At 41.9% G+C, this 19009-nt stretch overlaps 1 protein-coding gene across 1 annotated transcript in view; it reads right to left on the bottom strand.

The window, feature by feature from the left end:
- Positions 1 to 519: 519 nt before the first annotated feature.
- Positions 520 to 19009, bottom strand: part of DEPTOR (DEP domain containing MTOR interacting protein) — a 77444-nt gene continuing 58954 nt past the window's right edge. The window contains exon 10 of the mRNA XM_063327462.1: positions 520 to 2050. Coding sequence (XP_063183532.1) covers positions 1922 to 2050 — 129 coding nt within the window. The 3' untranslated portion in view covers positions 520 to 1921. The remainder of the gene's footprint in view (positions 2051 to 19009) is intronic.

Here is a 19009-nt window from a genome sequence, read left to right as displayed (position 1 = left end):
AAGAAAAGAAAACAGAAGTATTTGGGGAAGCATTCCTGGATTCACAAAATCAAAAACATTTAGCATACTGGCACATTTTTGGGACAACAGGATTTTTTCCAACCATTCTTAGTGGATACTATCGACAGTTGTTACAGTCTCCTATAATATTACGTGCCGAAGTATTTATTTTAGATGAACTCTAGAATATAATCTGCTATGGGTTATATACGTGTACACAAATTTTGGGGGGTACAATAAGGATAAACAACTGTCATGCTAAATGACACTTTGGAAGAATCTTCCAAACACTTTTTTTGCCTGGTTAGTATCAAGTTAGCAGCTGCAGTTTTATACCTTCCTGCACTGCTGCATACTAGTGGCATACGAGAAGTTTTCATGGTGTAAAATCAACCATGGATATTCCGTATCGGAAACAGAGAGCACATGGACTTCTACCTACAAAGCTTCAGGCATATGTGATTTTGAAGACCTGCTGTATCTCTGACGTAAAAGTGCTCGAGTGAGTGAAAAACATACTGCAAGAGCAATGTTTTTAGTGAGAACAACTTTTAATACAAAACATATTTCAAAATTATTTGAGGAAAAAATACTTTCCCCACCCCAAAACTGAAGGATTTGTGGTATGCTCATATAGAAAGTCAAGCTTTAGTTGTAAAATTTAGACAGCAGAGAAAGTCTGCAATATATATTTATACTTTTGTGGACAAGGACGTATGTATTCAGTTCAAAGATCAAATAAAACCCATGAAATCCAATTACCATCAAGCTGAGGAGTCACCTAACTCTGCAGAATATGAAATTTGGATATACATTTTTAAGAAGATTTGTTTCATTGATTCATCAACGAAGAAATCCTACTGTTGGAAAAAGAGTAAGAGTCAGTTAAATACAATGTTTTATTAGTAATAGTGTCAAATGCAACTCATGTGGCAAGTCTGTAGTTGGCAAAACATTTGATGATCGGAAAGTGCTAACAAGCTTAATGTACATTCAAGTACATCGCTTCAATTTGAAGTGTACTTTCTCGTCTGGAGCGTCTGGATGGATCATTGCTAGTGCTAACACTGTGAATTTCCCACTTCAACCTGCCAAATATTATTCTTCTTCTTGGAATAAAGGTGTCCAAAATTTCTCTCAAGTGATGAACAGCAAGGCTGAGACACCTTTCCTTTACAGATAAGGAAGAAAAACCCAAATCAGCGTTTTATACTTGAGCACCTAAACGAGTGTGTAGGCATCTAAATAAAAAGCCTGATTTTCAAAGGCAGATTTTGTATAAGTACCGCACGCTTTTCCATTTGCATGATTTGTCTTTCTAGACTAATCCGTGTATTCTTTCAGTCCCAAACATTCATACCATAATATCCTCTACAGAGAATGGACACCTTTTTTTCATGCATTTGCAGTTCATTTGTATTCGATTGCAATCAAGCCAGCATTTAGTCAGCTGTCCTTCGGCCCAAGGAGAGAGCAACCATGACAGCACGTGCTCCTGCGACAAAGCTGATGTTTACCAACGTACATATGGCATGCAAACCACCTGTGACACCCACAGTGTTTGGTTCTTTCATCTCCTGAAGTGCTTTGATCCAGTGGTGGACTGTGAGGAAATCTGCACGGCCTCTTAGGTGGAAAACCATTCTGACCCATGCAGACGTGGCTGGACAGACAACCTAAAGACCTTAGCCTTGTCTCCGTCAGGCAAAGAAAAGTCCTTAGTGAAAATATGCTGGTATCTATTGTTCACTTCTTAGCATAATCACCGTGCTATTATTGTTAAATGAAAGAGAGCCCCCCTCCCCTAAAAGCAAAATCATCTATTTAGACACAGCAATGTTCTGCTTCCATGTGTCATGCTGCTCCATGCTTGTTGCTATTTCTCTCACAAAAATATCCAGTAAGAGGGTTTTTTTCCTTCTCAGGACTCTATTTCTTCCATCACTTCCATCACAATTGTTCGAGGGCCAGTCAGGATGAGGTTGCTCACTGTCCTGTAATCAACGTGGAGAACGTTGAGGCCATTGACAGATACAACAAACTGGCAAACCTGAGGAGAAAAGTGAGCAGCAAAAAAAGTTACGTATTAGACTTTTTTTGTAAGCTTATTTACACAGATGTACTATCAACTCTTGGGCATGCAAAACCTCCAGAACTCTTCACACCATCTCATTCAGCACTCAGGAAAAACACATTTCTTAGAGTAAATCTGCAAAGTTAATTTTTCTGTAAAATTTTTTGAAATATCACTGCAACTTTCAAATCTGTGGAATTTTGAGGTTCTACATCAATCATTTTTCTCATAACTGATTTTTTTCTTATAACAATGATATTTTCTGATACCAGTGGTGCTTTTCAAATAATATGGGACAAGACAGCTCTTTGGCCTTTGCAAAGAGCCTGTTATCCTTAGGTTGTCTTAAACACTTTCATAGAAACCATTTGAGACAGCTCTTGGTAGTCACAGTAAAAATATGGATCATTTTTCCAGGCTTAGGGCAAAGTCTGGATGATAACTTCACTAGATCCAGTGCTAAAACTTCCACCGGTACAACATGAATCCAAAGGATCCAAATTCTAGGAAATAATATCGTGGAAGATTAAGTCAATGCTAGGACAGATTAAAATGTCACTGCCATTTTCAGGAGATATTCCTACACAGATTTAGTTCTTTTTAATTTTTATGTGAGCAGGCTTTGATTTTCTTCAGCAAGTATGGCTCATAAATTCATTTCAAATATGCTAGTATGTTGTTTTTAAAAGCCATCACAAATTCAAACATTGAAAGTCTTGTATCATCAGAGGCTGTTTTCTGTCCAGAAACACTTGATAGAAATATTCTGACCAACACCACTGAATATCTTAAAAGAGTTAATCAGAGAAAAAGTCACATAAACGTAAAAAACCGAGGAGGAAAAGAAAGATGAAATTACTGATTCCTCAAAAACATTAAGCCTTCTTTGTATCTAATCATAATATTACAGTATTTGGTAAAAAGGCCAAAAATGTGTAGTGTCTAGATCTGTGTTTTTAATGATAAGAATATGGAGCCTAAAGCAACAATAATATCATCCTGATGTTTCAGTGAAAACAATACATTCACTAGAAGGTTATGTTACTCATAAGTCATCTTGAGTCTGTAAGAAAGAAGCTATCAAGTGAGTGACACTAGGAATTTTCATGCTTTATTTTATATTTTTACCTTTCCTATTTAGGCAGAAACACAACAGAGAAATGTACGCAGGAGAGGTAGGAAGCAGCTCGGGTGTCTTCCAATGCTAGCTCTAAAACAGATTTTCTCGCAAGCCAAGTCATTTAACTTCTGTGCGTCAGTTACCTTCCCTCTCGAGTAAAACGTGTGCTGAAACTCAATTCGTATTTGTGCAAAATGTACAGAATGTAGCTATCGATGTTCCATTTAAGGAAAATTATAGAGGAAGCAAAGCCAATCCAAAAGTGTAACATTTCATCAAAAAAGCCACCGATGATTTTAATCTCTGCTCCTTAGAGCCTCTGCACAGGACGAGCAGCAGCAGCAGTCCCTGAAGGGAGGGCAGACCTTAGCCCTTACCCTCAGAACTCCTCTGCAGAGCTGAAGATCCTGAAAGTCAGCCTTACTGGCAGCCTAAATGATCATCAAAGTATGGCAATTAGCAATACCACTTAACCAACTTCCATGGCAGTATGGATGTATCTTTCCTATAAGTTCATATGCTATATTTCAGCTGCAAGTAGCATTGGGAAAATGGTTCCGTTTTTGCACGCAGACAAAACCTTCTGAATTTTAAGGATATTGGCTGAAAAGGTAACCCATCATCCTCTGCCGTGTGCCTCAATTAGTATTTCAGAGGCATGCCTATTTAGTTTAAAATGCAGATTATTGCAGTACCTATAGGTCTCAACTTCCAGCAATATTTCCTGATGCTTTCTATGGCTTTCCAAGGTTGTATCAAGTTTTACTGAATTATAGCTCTGGCTCCAGAATAATATTTGGGTTGATTTAAAACAGACCTGCAGAAATAACATTGTCTCTTCTGGCTTAATGCAATTTTTGGAAGTTGAATGGCTGACGTTTGTTTTACTGCTGCATATTCTCAGACTTCTCGAGTTACTGGAATCCCGATGCATGGGACTCGTGTTTGGCCAGGACAGGCATGTAAGCGTGTGATGGATAAATCGGCATGCTGGATCATGTCAGGGGCATTCGGGGGTCTCCGGGGAACGTCCCCGGCAGAGGAACAGACTTTCCAGACCAACCACTCACACCAGGGCTGCAATGGTGTGAATGTGGATGACACAGGCACCACAATAGTGAACAGCAATCTGGATGCCAAAGAGTGAATTGCTTACGCAAAAGACAAGAGTTGACACGTCTGCGTTCTCAGTGTGTTTGTTTTAATGTATGCCCCGGGCAGTATTATTAATCAACAATGCGTACGGGCTGAGAACAGCCCCCTTCGTGCTGTCCTTTGCGCTGGATCCAAAAGGCTTATTAGTTTCACCATTTCCAGTGGATAGGATTAGATGCACACAGTCCACCCAAGCCAGATGAGAAGAGAAATGTGGAGAGGAGGACAAGGCACGGAAGGGCGTACTTCTGTCCTCAAATTGTACAAAAAGACCCATGAGGAGCAGGAGATGATAATAAAGAGCCAGTCACGCCGGGGGCAGAAAGCTCTCTCCATGGCCATTAATTGGCCAGTGCCCCCCAGGGCTGAGTATCTGCAAATTCCAGATCCAGCTCCCTCAGGGATAAAGAAATGTGGAGCCATTTCCTGCATCCTCCAGTCCTGACGAGGGGAGAGACGTTTGCACCTGAGCCCTTTGGTACGCTGAGCGCCTTTTTTCACCCAGTTTTCTTCTGCCCACCGCGGTTTTCCATCCTGCGCTGCATCCAGCAAGGGAAATGCAATGCGGCAGCGCTGCTTCGGGCATTTTGGCCATCATCAATCCTGCCCCAAAAAATCCCTCATTGGGCATTGCTCTCTTGGTGGAGTTACAAAATGAGCGAGAGCGAGCGAGTACCCACAAACCAGCCCTGATTGAGTGTATCAACCCACATATTATTATCTCAGGAATTTTCTTAAGGAGAATGGTTTACAAAATCACGATGATTTAATGTTACATTTATAAAAACACATTTCAAAAAGCTCTAAGTGCTCAGCTCATAGCTACAGCTCTTAAGGGCTTTGTAACTATAAACATGTAAAATTTCTCTGTTGGTTTCCACACATCAGTAACTATAATAGATAATAAACTAGAGTTAAAAGAGCCTCAAAGAGCCTTTTATTGCTCATTTCCTCATAGCTCTCCAAGGGGCTTGACAGGAGATAAGCATCCATTTTTATCCCTCAGACTTCAAGAAATGACAAAGCCCAGAATAAATTCCGACCATTTTGTTGGTCAGGATGTGGTGATCTAAAAACCACAGAAACCAAAACAGTTAAATAAAGTAACGCTGAAATGAAAAGGCCCCCTGAATTAATTTTGAATATTTAAATGTTACAGTAATGAACATTTATGGTTAAGTAGTTCAATTTGCCACCTTGGCATAGGGCAGCTCACAGAAGTAGGGACAGCAGAAAAAGCACCTCTGTCTTTCTGCAGGTTTTCACTGGCACATACAGACGGTTTAACCAAATCCAGGTGTTCCCAGGAAAAGGAAAACTTCAACTTTGGGCTTATGTTTGAACAGAAAGGGTCTGGGAACCTATCGCTTAAAGAAGTTTGCAAAGATTTCTCATGCCATTTATCATCAAACTGAAGATGGCAAGAAGAGGAATTATCATTAGTTGCCATAACATTTCATGGCCAAAATCAGGATTGTGCTGTACTTGGAGCTGTACAACCCTTCCTCCCCCTCACTGGTTATTGCTCTTCCCTCCACGACAAGCCTTGGCTGCCGGCCCCTCCTTTGTCTTGCCAAGCTGCCCTGGAGATGTCCATCCCCACCCCCTGATTTTCCTGCCGGGAGAATCGCCCGTGGAGGTGGAGCCAGCGCCGATGAAGGGCTGCGGTGAGGATGACTGTGGGATGCTCCCGAGGGATGTCAGAGACCGGCTGCCGGCGTGGGCGTGGAATTGCGCAACTACCAGTTATTGAAGAAAAACATCGCATACCTGTGACTAATTCTTACTTAGCGTTCTGCATCAGGATGACCTTAATATTTATGAATGCGACAGGAATATTATTTGAGGATAGGCCGTTAGCCTACATGCTTGGATATTCAGACACTGTTTGCACTATAGGCTTTAGTCACCTGTCCTTGTGCAGCCAGGCCTCACTTGCTGGACTTTTTTCAATTTAATATTTAAAAAAACCCAAACCTGAACAATTTTCCTTTCTGTTACTAGGCACACTTCTCAGAAGAAGATTCACAGATCATGAAAAGCTGGAAATTTCCACACAGATTTTGGATTAAGTGAAGATTGAAAAGTTCTTTGGGACAGCCCTAAAAAAAGTATTTAATTTTACAGATGCAGTGAGTCAAACCGTTCATCACTGGCCATTTACATTTCAGCATCAGGATCAGTATCTGGAATCCACTCTGCTTTTTGGGTTTTTGCTAACTTCTCTTGAAGAAAGAGCATAAACACAAATACAGATCAAATAGGTACCAAAGAAATCAGTGTTACCAAATACAATGTAGGCTTGAAATTCTTGGATACAAACCTAGATTATGCAATGACACATTAAAGATAGTGGCAAAAATACTGGTTTTCAGCAGTATTTTATCCAATTATCTGGGCAGTAATGGGACCACTCAGGGTCTAAGACTGCAAAGCACAAAGTCTCTACCAGCACACTTGAATTTTCTCCTCCACCACCAGCAAGGTCAACCAAACGACAAGTTTTCCACGGGCTGTTTGACACTGATAGCTGCTCTGGCATTGGCTGTTAACAGCATAAAGAGATGCTGAAAACGTTGCCAACAATTCATTTCCATTGAAGGTGCGAATATTACTGTACATGTGGCAACTGCATGAAGGAAAATCTTAAAAAATGCTGGAGAGAGAGAGAGTGAAATCCAGCCCTGCATTAATCTCTCGCTCTGGAGCAGACAGGATTTCACCCCTGGACTCTGTGCAGATCTGAAACAGATTTCTAGCAGCTGGCAGCTCAAACCAGGGCCACGTCCTGCTCCAAAGCAGATCCCTTTGAAACCGAAGTTCTTCAAAAATTATTAGGACATTGCACAGAAACATGCAGTTGCTGGGAAAGCTGTGTGTGAATCAGGGCTGGCTCAGTTGTCCACCGTGAGACAGACTGGATTTAACCCTTCGCTCCGTTCATAATTTGCATGCACACTGATTTACATATAGTTATCCGATAGTTTAGGACACAGTCCCTTGACTATTATTTCTTCTTCTCTTCTGGTGCGACGCCAAAGTCACAGAGATAATTTTTACTTTAAGACAAGCCGTTCCCAAAATACATGGAAAAATGTATTGGTTTCTTTTTGATCTTTTAAAAAAAATCTTACTAGCATCAAATAGAAATGATGAATTCAAGCAAATGTAGGAGTTATTTTCAACCCTGGAAAGTTCTTCAGTAGTTTTCCTAGAACTAAAATAAAAGCTTCTAAGTATAACTTCTTTCAGAGCTGTCTAAAGAAAAGTATATTTTGACAATTTTACAGAATAAAATTGATAGCAGAATCGACAATATAACTATTTCAAAAAGAAAAGAATAGTCCGATGTTAGTGCTTTTGCTTTTCTTCTTGCTAAATGAAAATGAAAATTAAATCCATTACAGCCTGCTTACTTTTCTGTTACAGAGATACCCTCTCAGTAATTATAAATAAATGTGTTTTTCATGTCCTACTAATCCTGCAGGGACAAGGATCAGCTGGCCAGTTTGAGTAGCTCAAGCTTATAATTGTTTCATTATGGTATTCTGAAACTCACTGTGCTCTTCCAGAGGCAAGGTTCTTCACGTCTGGTTAGCAAAATCGTCTATTTTCTATGTGTAATCTGCAGGAGACCTGCGAGATCCTGATTTCTATTAAATATCAGGCCGTGCTGTCAGTAAGAACCCTTCCTTACAGGCACCCACCCAAAGTGGGGCTGAAGGATTAACATTTTGCAATTGTCAGTGATCTGGAGATGTCTTCAGGAGAATACCCAACAAATCAAGCTCTCCACACTTCATAGATATTTTTTAAAACTCTGGGCCAGTTCTAAGGTAGAACACTTACTGGTTGACTCCTGTGGTATGGCCACAGCTCTCACCTGTGAAGGTTACTGACCTGCTGAAACTGAGAAGGAAAAAGCAAAGCAAAGAAAGGAAATACCTTCTTTACCATTGCTTGTTTAAAGAGGCGATATATCCACTTTGGCTTTTCTTGCCTTGCTGGCAGATTTCAGCAAAATTTGGAGAAGGCTTAGGTGCTGCAAGAATGTAACATCTGAAACACAGCTTTCAGCCTTCAGAGAGGAGGAAGAGGACATGCACGCTTCCAACATTTTAAAGGAAGAGTTATGCTTCCAATGTGATTTTCCCTCCCCCGCATTCCCCTTGCTCCTCTGGGGATGCTGGGAACCGCTGCTGCCATTCCCGCCTCCCGAGCACCGCTGCGCTCTCAAGCAAGCAGATCGAAATCATGGCATCATTTTTTAAATCTAATTTAAATATGAAACATGAAGGAGTTCAGAGAGGAGCGAAAGTCAGCACTCCCATCTAAGGCTGTTATTTTGTCACAAATGGACAAAAATCAGCACCATTTCTACTTTTTATTGCAGTTAATGTTTAAAAGGGAGTATTTACAAGCGAGTAACAATCCAGGTTTGCCCTGCTGGTTGTTACATCACTTGAAGAAATCTTCTGAGCTAATTACCACATCATCGCCTTCTACCTCATACACCACGCCATGGGTTTGTACACAAACCACTTAGTGACAACACCAGAGGACAAGGTTTCCCTCTCCTTAGGAATTAAAGAGCTTACGTATCTTATTTTGAAAAGAAACACAGGGAAAAAAGGTTTGTTTATTAAACGCTGAAGCAGTAACCTGATCTGGGACACCACAACACTTTCAGATGCCCTTGGCCTGAATTGCCATCCTGCTATCAAACCTCTTCTGAAGGGGAGGAGGGTTGGTAGCAGGACTTGGTGCCTGCACTCCCCTGAGGTCCCTTTGTGCTGGCTCTGGGGAGCAACGTGCCAAAGCCAGGCACCGCTCCCTTTTAATCTTGTGCCAGCAAAAATAAATAAATGAAAGGACTTGTCTCCAGGCAAAATAAGTTCCCTGATGTGCCCAACACGGTTGGAGGAAGGAGGCAATAGATACGTATCTGGTTGGAGGCAAAGGGAGAGAGGGAGATGAAAAGGAGGTGAAGATAGGACCAGCCTTTCTGGCAGTAGATTATGCTCAGACCGGTAAACTGCAGCTTAAGTTTTCAGATAACTAAAAGTCCCAGCGAAATCAATGGCAAGACAGATATTAGGGTAGAAGGAACAAGCGTGGAGAAATCTGAGGCAGAAGAACAACAGTGGAGGAGAGAGGGTGCAGGGCTCAACTTTGTCTTTTACACCCTTACACAGACAACCTGCATTTATGCTGATGCAGGGGCTCCTCTGTGTTAATAGGTAACCCATAGTCATAGAGCAGAGGAATCCCCGTGCTCAGCAAAGAGCCCAGGCCACAGAGACGCTGAACGTGCTGCCACGGAGGAGCCTAAGACGCAAGACTAACCTTCTAAATCAAAGCAAACACAGGCAGCACTGAAGTATTTGCTCCCACTCTGCTGAGCTTTACATTGTCGCGCTGGAATGAGGAAAAAGATGAAAATCAGAGGTCCTAAAAGTTATGTTTCCATTTAGATTTTTATCTTTTATTTGTTTGTTTGTTTGTTTTTTAAGAATTCCTGCAATCTTGCTAGGATTAGTAAATCAAAGCTGGAACCTAACAATTCCAAACCTACTGCATGTCATCGGAAGGTTAAAAAATCATGCAATGTTCTTTTCAACATAACTGAGGTTACTGGATGAAACAGAATAAATTGCAGCTGTGTGTTCAGCTCTGTAAATATCTCTAGCAAATGTGTAATTGGCTGTAGAGTGGGTGGTGTGGGAGTCGGCAAGTATCCAGGTCTTGCATAAACACAGGATTCTCTCTCTAGTGGGACGCGTTTCTTGTTCAATCTTTACACCAGAGTTAAGCTGGCCCACTGTCCCACCGGCGGGCTAGAAACTGGGTACCAGCAGAGCATGGTACAAGGCACAGCAGAGAAAACCAACTCCACTTACAGAATTACAGACATAAGCGTATAACTCTGGCTCTCCATCTTGATCTGTGGCTCTGGTCTGGTACGGACGGTTTGCCTGAGCAAGGCTTCATTACGTAGGTTCATTACAGACATTCATTACATACTTCTTTTTTATTTTAAAAAAGGAGCTGAATTTTTTATAGTATTCCAAACTCATAGGCCTCTAATTAAAAAAAAAAAATCAGAAATTAAACAACATATTATAAAACCTACATAATGTAAAAATAATAAATACATCTAATAAAATAATATATATTATGACATAATACAATAGTTCACATAATATAAAATTAAGTCATAGATTCTGAAAGGGTCTCATCATTGGTTCAGATCGCGTCTCACTCCTCCCCCACTGATGGGAATCAATGGGAATTCAAGTCTTTTTTTTTTTTTTTTTCACTGGGAATAGAATGAAACCATTGCTGCGCAAACTCCACAAATAGGGTGGACAAATTAGAGGGGAAAAAGAGCTGACCTAATAGCCCATGAGAACAGCTCTTGTTTTGGGGTGGGCAGCTTTCGGTCGGCACACAAGCGCTGGCTCTGCGGCGGCAGAGTTTCCCCAACAGACTGACTGAGCCATCAGACAAACGCCGACACAGCGAACAGGAATTACTCACGGAGGTCAATTAAAGCTATCTGTAGATACCTGGGGGGTAATAACAGTAAGGACTTAATACTCTGAAATGCAAACCTTCCATAAATAGGGAGGAGGGAAATATAGGTCACTGCTTCTCATGGCCCTAATTGGGAATTGGTGTGTAAAATGACTGACTGAATCTGAGTTCTAGCGGGAAATACCCACAGGTAAAGCCGAGCTGGACTGGGCCACATCACAAAAGCAAACCAGTGAGTGCATGCTTAACTTTATAAGCATTTTTATTGTATACTGCAATTTGATACCTACCACAGAACAACTCTGAAAAATGTTAAATAACTTGAATGGCTAAAGGTGGCTCTGGGTGAACTACTGCAGCAGTAGCAGAAGAAGGTGCCATCTTAGCTTAGAAATAGTGTCTTTTTATGCTTGGGTTGACCTTTTAGTGTTTTGGTTTTGTTTTTGTTTTTTGTTTGTTTTCTGGTATATCTACACCTAAACTAGAGTTGCTAAAAAAAACCCACACATAATGAGTAAAGAACTTAAAAACTATATATCAGTTTACTTACAAGTTCAAATATGATTAAGCTAAACTAATGAAACGTAGTTCATTTAGGGCCCATATTAGTGAAAAACAGTCCCTAAACCAGCCCAGACACGGGAGTTACGAGGGCAGCCAGACCTACGCAGGGCACCCTCAGCACCCCGCGGTATCAAGGCTGTAATGAGCAGGGACGGTCTGCGCCGTTTCAGACAAACAGCTGCTCTCTGTTTGCACAGACAAAAGTGCAATTGTTTTTCCCTGTGTTTGACCAGCTGAACAGAGCCTTGGCTTTAACGCAACGTGTTTCCCGAATCATTGGCTTATATCATGAAAGGGACCCAGCTTGTGTCTCGAGCAGCAGCAAGAAGACAAGCCAGGGAGAAGCGCGGGGAAGGGTCTGCAAAGCAGGCGGCCGGGGAGCAGCCGCATCCCCGAAGCGCTCGGGGCAGGGAGCTGCCGCAGCCACGATGCTGTAAACCCAGCAGCATCTGAGGAACCCTTCCAGGCTTCAAGCAACTAAGCCTAATCATACGAAATGCTTTTCATCCTCAACTGAGAGCAAAAGCAGTTCAAAATGCCAGTATTTTGCTCTACCGGCCTCTAATTTTATGTCTTTTTAATAGGATATTCTTTTTAAAGTTTCAGCCATTCTGCAGCAATCCAGCCATGGGCTAAATTTTTCAGCTGACGATCCTCTCTTCAGAGAGCCTGGGCTACCTAAGAGTGACCTGCAATAGCCCAAGAAAGCTCGAGCAAGGGTAAGATCCCAGCTGTTCTGGCTGGCACTAAATCTCGGTTTAAGCTGTATCAAAACACAAGCACAGCCCTGTTTTACAGTGCAGCTGAAACCAAGACTGCTTTCTCTCTCTCTGAATAGCTACAGCTGTAAGACTTCAGAAACAATCAAGAAAGCACTTTCATAAATGCAGGGTGTTCCGATATCTGGGTTATCCTGCCATACAACTCCACTTACTTGAATTTTTAAACCTACTTTTTACTAAAATAATGGGACTAAATTTAAAAAATCCACTGACCTTCAGTTACAAACGTGCAGACAATTTTTTTTTTCTAAATTGTATTTGCTATTGATGAGAAGGAGCCAATGTACAGACACAAGTACAGCAGGTCACTTGCTGCACGACAGCATTTTAGGTGACCGGCCTAGAAACAAGTTCCATTCTAATGTCAACCACACTGCTGTGAATGCAGAAGAAAGAGCTCTGAGGTATTATGAAACTTTCTGTATTTGCATAAGGTTTCAGTTGTTGTAAAAAAAGAAAAAAAAAGTCATTTTATTGCCCAGTAAAACTCTCTCTCTGCTAAAAGAGTCTTTAGAAAAAAATCACACAGTTATTGGAAATCTAATACTGTTCTGCAGGCCAAAATTCAGGCCTGGGATAAGCAAGTAAAACCTTGCTAAACCTGTGTCCTGTGAGTTTAGGGGAAAAAAGGAAATTCGCTGTTAAAGGTGAAATTTATACTCAAAAAGCTAAACCAAGTGCTTTTATATTTTATGTAGGAATTCCCACTGCCTTAATTCCTTTCTCCATAGTGACTAACACGGGTCCTGTTGTTCAAAAACAGGACTGAAAATCAGAAAAAGAATTTTTCTCTGTTTTCTTTTGTGTGTGTAGCTCACGGTTTACATCCTGCTGGAGTGATGTTTGAGTGCTGCCCTGCCCGTCTGCGTGGGAGGGGATCTGTCCCATATTTTCTATACTTCAAGGGGGTGACCCTTCAGATGTGGAGTTTTGATTTCTTTATGATATAACAGTCCCTGATATACACAGGAAGCACCGAGTCTCTTGTCCAATATAAAGCTGGCTGATTTTTTTTAGGTGATTTTATGCCCACTGACTCAGAAGAACTGAAGTCCATTGACACAAGTGCACTCCCGCACCCCATCTACTTGGTGGAGACATCCGCATGAGGGTGGAGTTCACTCAACCATCCAACTGGGGCCTCGGAAGAGATGTCTTCGAAACAAACTGATCTTTAAACAACTCTGTGTGGAAAGAGGCAAGGCAAATCAAGGAAACAAGCAGAAAAATGGAGATCCACCGAAAAAAGTAGGAATGTAGGATGAAATTCTGACATGTCTGAAGACACCAGGAGCTTTATCATGGCTTTAAAAGAGCCAGAATGTCATACTTGGAGTCTAATGATTTATTAGTGGAAAACAGAGCAAAACAGAGAAGAGTTTTGGTAAAGATTAGCGGAGATGGGAATATGGTAGCATTGGAAAGAGAAAGTCTCTGCCCCCAGAACAGCGCCAACCTGGGCAGGGATGGCAGGGCGGTATGTCACAAAGAAAGTATTTGGAGTTAATACAAACACTCTCAAGGGGGGTGGGGGCGGGGAGGAGGATGGCTTAGAAAAGAGGACAGTTGTGCAAACTGCAGTTTGAAACTCAGCGGAGCCTGCGCCCAGGTAACATTGCTGCACTGGTAGATCCAGTCTGTAAATTTGGATCGACGTGTTGCTCTGAGACTGGGAAACCTAGACCGTACGCTGTGAACCACAGCCCCAGGAGACACGAGGAAACTTTTGCAAACCTGGAGGCTTTTTCACTTGTACTGGTTTCAATATGTCAGATTTGTTGGCATTTTCCATCCACCCACAGTACTTTACAAGAATATCCATGCATTTTCTTAGGAAAATGGTCAACGTAGTTGCACAGAGGGTTTGTGGCAGGGTAAAGAAGAGAATCCAAATCAAAATTGTGTCTCCCATGTGGCCACCATGGGGCAAGTTCAATGAGCAGCCCAGTGGTCCACTGTCTCTAAGACAGTGTCCTGCCACTCAGAGAGGCCCAACAATGATAGAGCTTCCACCATGGAAGAGGAATAAAACAGACTGAGGAGCTGGTGCGGCGAAGGGGCACAAGAGAGACTGATAAACAGCTCATCCAATGCCACACTGGAATTCCCAACGACAAGGGGAAAGGGGGACTGCTGAGAAAACATTTAATGATTTCAATCAACCTAAAGACACGGTGCTAATGCAAAGGATGATCAAGGCCGTAAGGACTCTGTTGTTGCACTTGTAGTATTCTGAAATGAAAGCACAGGAGAGATTTGCCAAACCTCATCTCCTTTTGGCAACCAGACAAAATTCTGGCAGCGACACAGAATGCAGCTCCCAAAATGACATTTTGCTTCAGTAAGAGAAGCCCCTAGTTTGGTGAGAGGGCTGAATTCACAAAATGCTCAGACAAGAGGAGATGGATGTAATGCAGTTTGCTGCCCAGTACTCGTAGAACTGTTACTATGATAATTTTGGTGGCAATAACCCCAGTATAGTTAGAGTAACACAGTTTTAGGGTAGGTCCAACCTATTGAAAAGTGGTAACAGGCCTCACTCTAAAAAATTTGGGAAGTACTCATTGAGGTTAATTAAACACATCCACTGGAAATGGAAACTTTGGGACAGTTACAGAGGCATCACCACAGCTCACCAGCAAACTCCTTGAGCAAAGGACGACCACAGACCAAAAAGAGAAGGCAGGCACAGAGTAGGAACGCGCAGGCAGAGGTTCATGCATCAATCAGGAAAGTACGGTGACTGCTATCCATGCTGTTAAGCAGTTGTCAAGGACAACCAACCAATAATCCTTTTTTTGTGTGTGTGTGTCGATGGCAGAGTTGAGTATTTTCACATTCACAAATATTTGATCTCTTCCAACTACCGTTGAATCATCATGCTACTGAGTAACACAGCTGCTTTGCTAATTTTTTTGAGTCATTTAGAAAGATTTCTACTAGAGATCAAATGAAAGAAAAATAAAAGCATTGACACTGTTGACCGTTATGTTTTTACTGTGCTCTTAACATGTCCTAATGTGAGAACCACTCTTTTTGAGTATGACTTAGAAGACGTTCAAGGCTAATGGCTGCTCTCCTCAGCTCACTCCCTCCAATCTCTGGGATGAATAGTAGCACATAAAATCTGAGGTTCTGGTTACAGCTGCATAAAGGGAAAGACGGAGCTACAACTTGTTTGAATTTTCTTTGGTTTTGCAAACGCAGAGTTGATTTTACGGTAAAATATCAAATCTGATTTCTTAAAATTAGATTTCTCTAAAGTCATAGGTGCTTGAATACAGCTTCCACATTTCTTTGGGGGAGAATGGACCCTTATGTTATCAGTTATAATTAAATACTATCAGAAAATGAGGCACTCATATATACATCTATATGCAAGCCCTACAGTAGTGGCATTCATTGCACGCAGTGCTATGCGCATTTAGCTCTGCTGCTTCTCTATTTATGGACAAGCTATGAAAGCAGTTTGTCAGCAACTTTTTTTGAGTGTTCACATTACCAAATACATTTCTTCTGAATTCACTCTAATGTAATTATCAAATTCAGCAGCGAGCCGATAACACAGCTAAAGGAAAATACCAACCTGCCTCGGTGTTTTCATGCTGTAATTGAAAACAGATGGCAACTCGTGTAATTTATGCTTTTCTACAACCAGTAACATGTTGGTATAAGATAAGAATTCTAAGACTGAATTGCATCTGCTTCAACAACACCATATGCTAGTGCACAGTATAAATATTTATCCAAACCTACTTCATCTTCCCATTTAAAGCTCAGTCTCATGAGACAGTGAAAGTACCCTTCGGATAGCTTCAATTAGCACTGGAGCATCTCCCCAGTGCTTTAAAGGTTTAGAATTCCAGCACCACACGCTGAGGGATCTTCCCTTTCCTTACTAAGCTTCATGGAGAGGGTTAAATGGAGGCATGTTCATTGTGCCTTCTTTATATACTATACATTCCAGGCTGCCTTTAGGAGTTATGAAGGAGTTTCTCACTTACAATGTCCAAGCTTCTTCACTTCTCCCACTATCCTGTAATACATCGGAGATTGGCCACAGCCATAACTGGGATATTTTTTTCCTGGGGGAATAGTTTATGGATTTTTAGGATTTTTAGACTGGTTTATCTTGCTTGTCAAGCAGTTAAGCAATCACCAGTTTTGGGGTCAGACTGACAAGGACGTGGAGTGGGTTTTGCATTTCTCTGCAGCATGGGGTACGTTCAGCCTCCCAAGAATCTCAGAGTTCAAATTTCCTCCTATTGCAGGAATTGAAGGCGTTGGCGATTCCTCTGACATCACGTGCTTTTGGGTTCATTTTCCCCCACTTGGCACCTTAGAATGCATAGCTTTTAGTCCTTTATGTTACAAGCCTGTAATATTTTGTGACTGTGGCAGTGTTTGGACTCTGTGGACTAATCAGAAAGTACTTATGTTCCTTTGATTACAGGGAGACTGAGCTTGATTGCTTGATGGACCTGACAGCAATCTGCTCCGTGAAACAGTGGCTACTCCATTACACTTGAGATCTGGCCCTTATTCTGCTAGTGAAAACATTTGAGAACCCGGACCTGAAATAATCATTTGTGAATGCAGAAGATGATGGCACAGACACAAAATTTATGAGGCTGACCTCCTCCTTGTGCCAGGTTTTAAAGATCAGGAGAGCAGAACCACGCTGAGATGATCCTGACTGCATAGCCTAATCCCCAAGCAGAGCTCAAAACAGAAAGGGTTGCTACCAGTGACCATACGTGGTGCCCCAAACACCCTGCTACTAACTGAAATGAAGAAGAACTAGAACAGGGTAGAAAAGCTTGAGTGGCCATTGGCAATTTGTGCGCTACAAAGACCTTAGGTGTAACAGCCATAAATACCAGTTTGCTCAAAACCAGTTTAAGGAGACAGATACTCTTTAGCATTCTGCAAAGGTTAGAGCTGGGCGCTGATTTCCCCAGCCAAAGGAAAGAACAGATAATCAGCAAAATGAGTGATCAATTTGTCTCTTTCACAAGCCTCACGCTAAGCTACGTCTGCTCGTTCTGTCCCGCTCCGTTGCGGGATGTCACACTAACAACAACGCGCGATGCAGAATTTAAGTCACTAGTTCGAAGTCAAGTTGTGTAACTTTTCAAAGAATACTTGTACCTTAAAAATGGAAATTAATTTACAGAATAAAACACTGAAAAGAGGGGGAGAAGAGTTTTCCTGACAAGTGGCAGTATTTAGCAGTGTCGTCCACAGAGACCTGAATTTTGCAGCCAGTCAATACTGAATATTAAAGCAACCTGGGAACTTCAAAATCGTGCCGTTCCTGTCTTCCCCTGCTGACGACAGCAGACAGCAAAACAGAGCTGCAAATAACTTAGAAGAACACATCACAACACTGACTCCTTTCATAGCCCTGCGTCGCCTCCAGCTCCCACTTGTTCATGCGCTCGCAGCAACCACGCTCTTCACCACGCTGTCACAGGCAACCGCACTTCAGCAAACCAGGTCTAAAAATACTTTAATAAAGCTAATTGACAAGCTATTTATTAAATTATTTGCTCAGCTTCGTACTTGAAACCTCAGATTGTAAATGGTAATCCTATTTACCAGCCCCAGAAGAGGTATCAAGACTTAAGGCCAAAACCATCACACCCTCTCACACCACTGCAGCAGACCATGCTCGTAGGGATTGTCTCAGAATTAAATTGTCTGCAAATTTCCCCCAGAAGAGGATGTCACGTATAACGAGACGGCGAGTGCCGCCACGCAGAGGTGTGCCTGTGCAGCCCAGCTGCCCTGCGCCGTGCCCACCACACAGCCGCTGCGTGTGGTCACAGCTCCGTCCCAAGCTCATTGAGATTTCTACCGGGACTTCCAATTCATGGCACTTTGGAGCAGGCCAGGAACCCAGCCAAGGTCAGACTGAAAGCAAGACACCAAAGTCCTTCAGGTAGATTGAGCCTGAAACGTTTACTGCTTTATATAATACACAGTAGAGTTTTACGGGCACAAAGTGAGGTCCTACAATGAGATTGTAGGCAGCAGTCCTCTCTCAACAATTTGTCCAGCGTAATGCAAAGACAGGAATATAGTGCTCTCCAAGAGAGAGAAGTGCAAAATCACAAGCTTTACAAATAAAGCCATTTCCAAAAACAATTACACTGGATACATCTCCTTAGGAGGAAAAACCCTGCTGCTACTGCCAAGAACTTTTCTGCAAACTGCAACGCCAAGTCTTGGCTCTTCTTCAAATTCTTGCCCTTTTCATCATCGCCAACTTTCCTTGTTAGCGCTTCTTTGGTGTAGCGCTCAGAGCAACACTGGCAGACAAAAGCCTCTTGCACCAGCCCACCAGAAGTTACCCTGCCCAATGGTCTGTCTGCAAAGGGCCCCTCCTGCGGCTTCCACACAGGGGAAGGCTTATTTTCAAGGAACTGTCATCTAAAGCCTGTCATACCATTTCCTTTAAATGTGCCAGATTGAAGAGTTCTGTAAACAGATGGATTAAGTGACACAGATTTTTTAAAATTTCAAATACTGCACTATAATTTACATACCTATTGCTATGGGAACACCTCAACAAAACCACTTATTTTCAAAGAAAACTGCCATTTCTTCACCAGGGGCTAAAGGTATTCAGCGTTTCTGAAAACGGAGCACCAATTTTGGTGTTTAAACGGGGACTCTACTAATATATTGCCATAATGCTTTATGTGCAGTTCTGCTCTTAAACGTGATTTTATATAAAGAGAGCACCTTTGCAAATAATCAGATCTCTCCTTT

The sequence above is a fragment of the Chroicocephalus ridibundus genome, chromosome 2 (genome assembly GCF_963924245.1).
Source record: "Chroicocephalus ridibundus chromosome 2, bChrRid1.1, whole genome shotgun sequence".
Taxonomy (NCBI): Eukaryota; Metazoa; Chordata; class Aves; order Charadriiformes; family Laridae; genus Chroicocephalus; species Chroicocephalus ridibundus.
The sequence above is the reverse complement of the archived record's forward strand: the minus strand, read 5'-3'. Positions and strand labels throughout refer to the sequence as shown.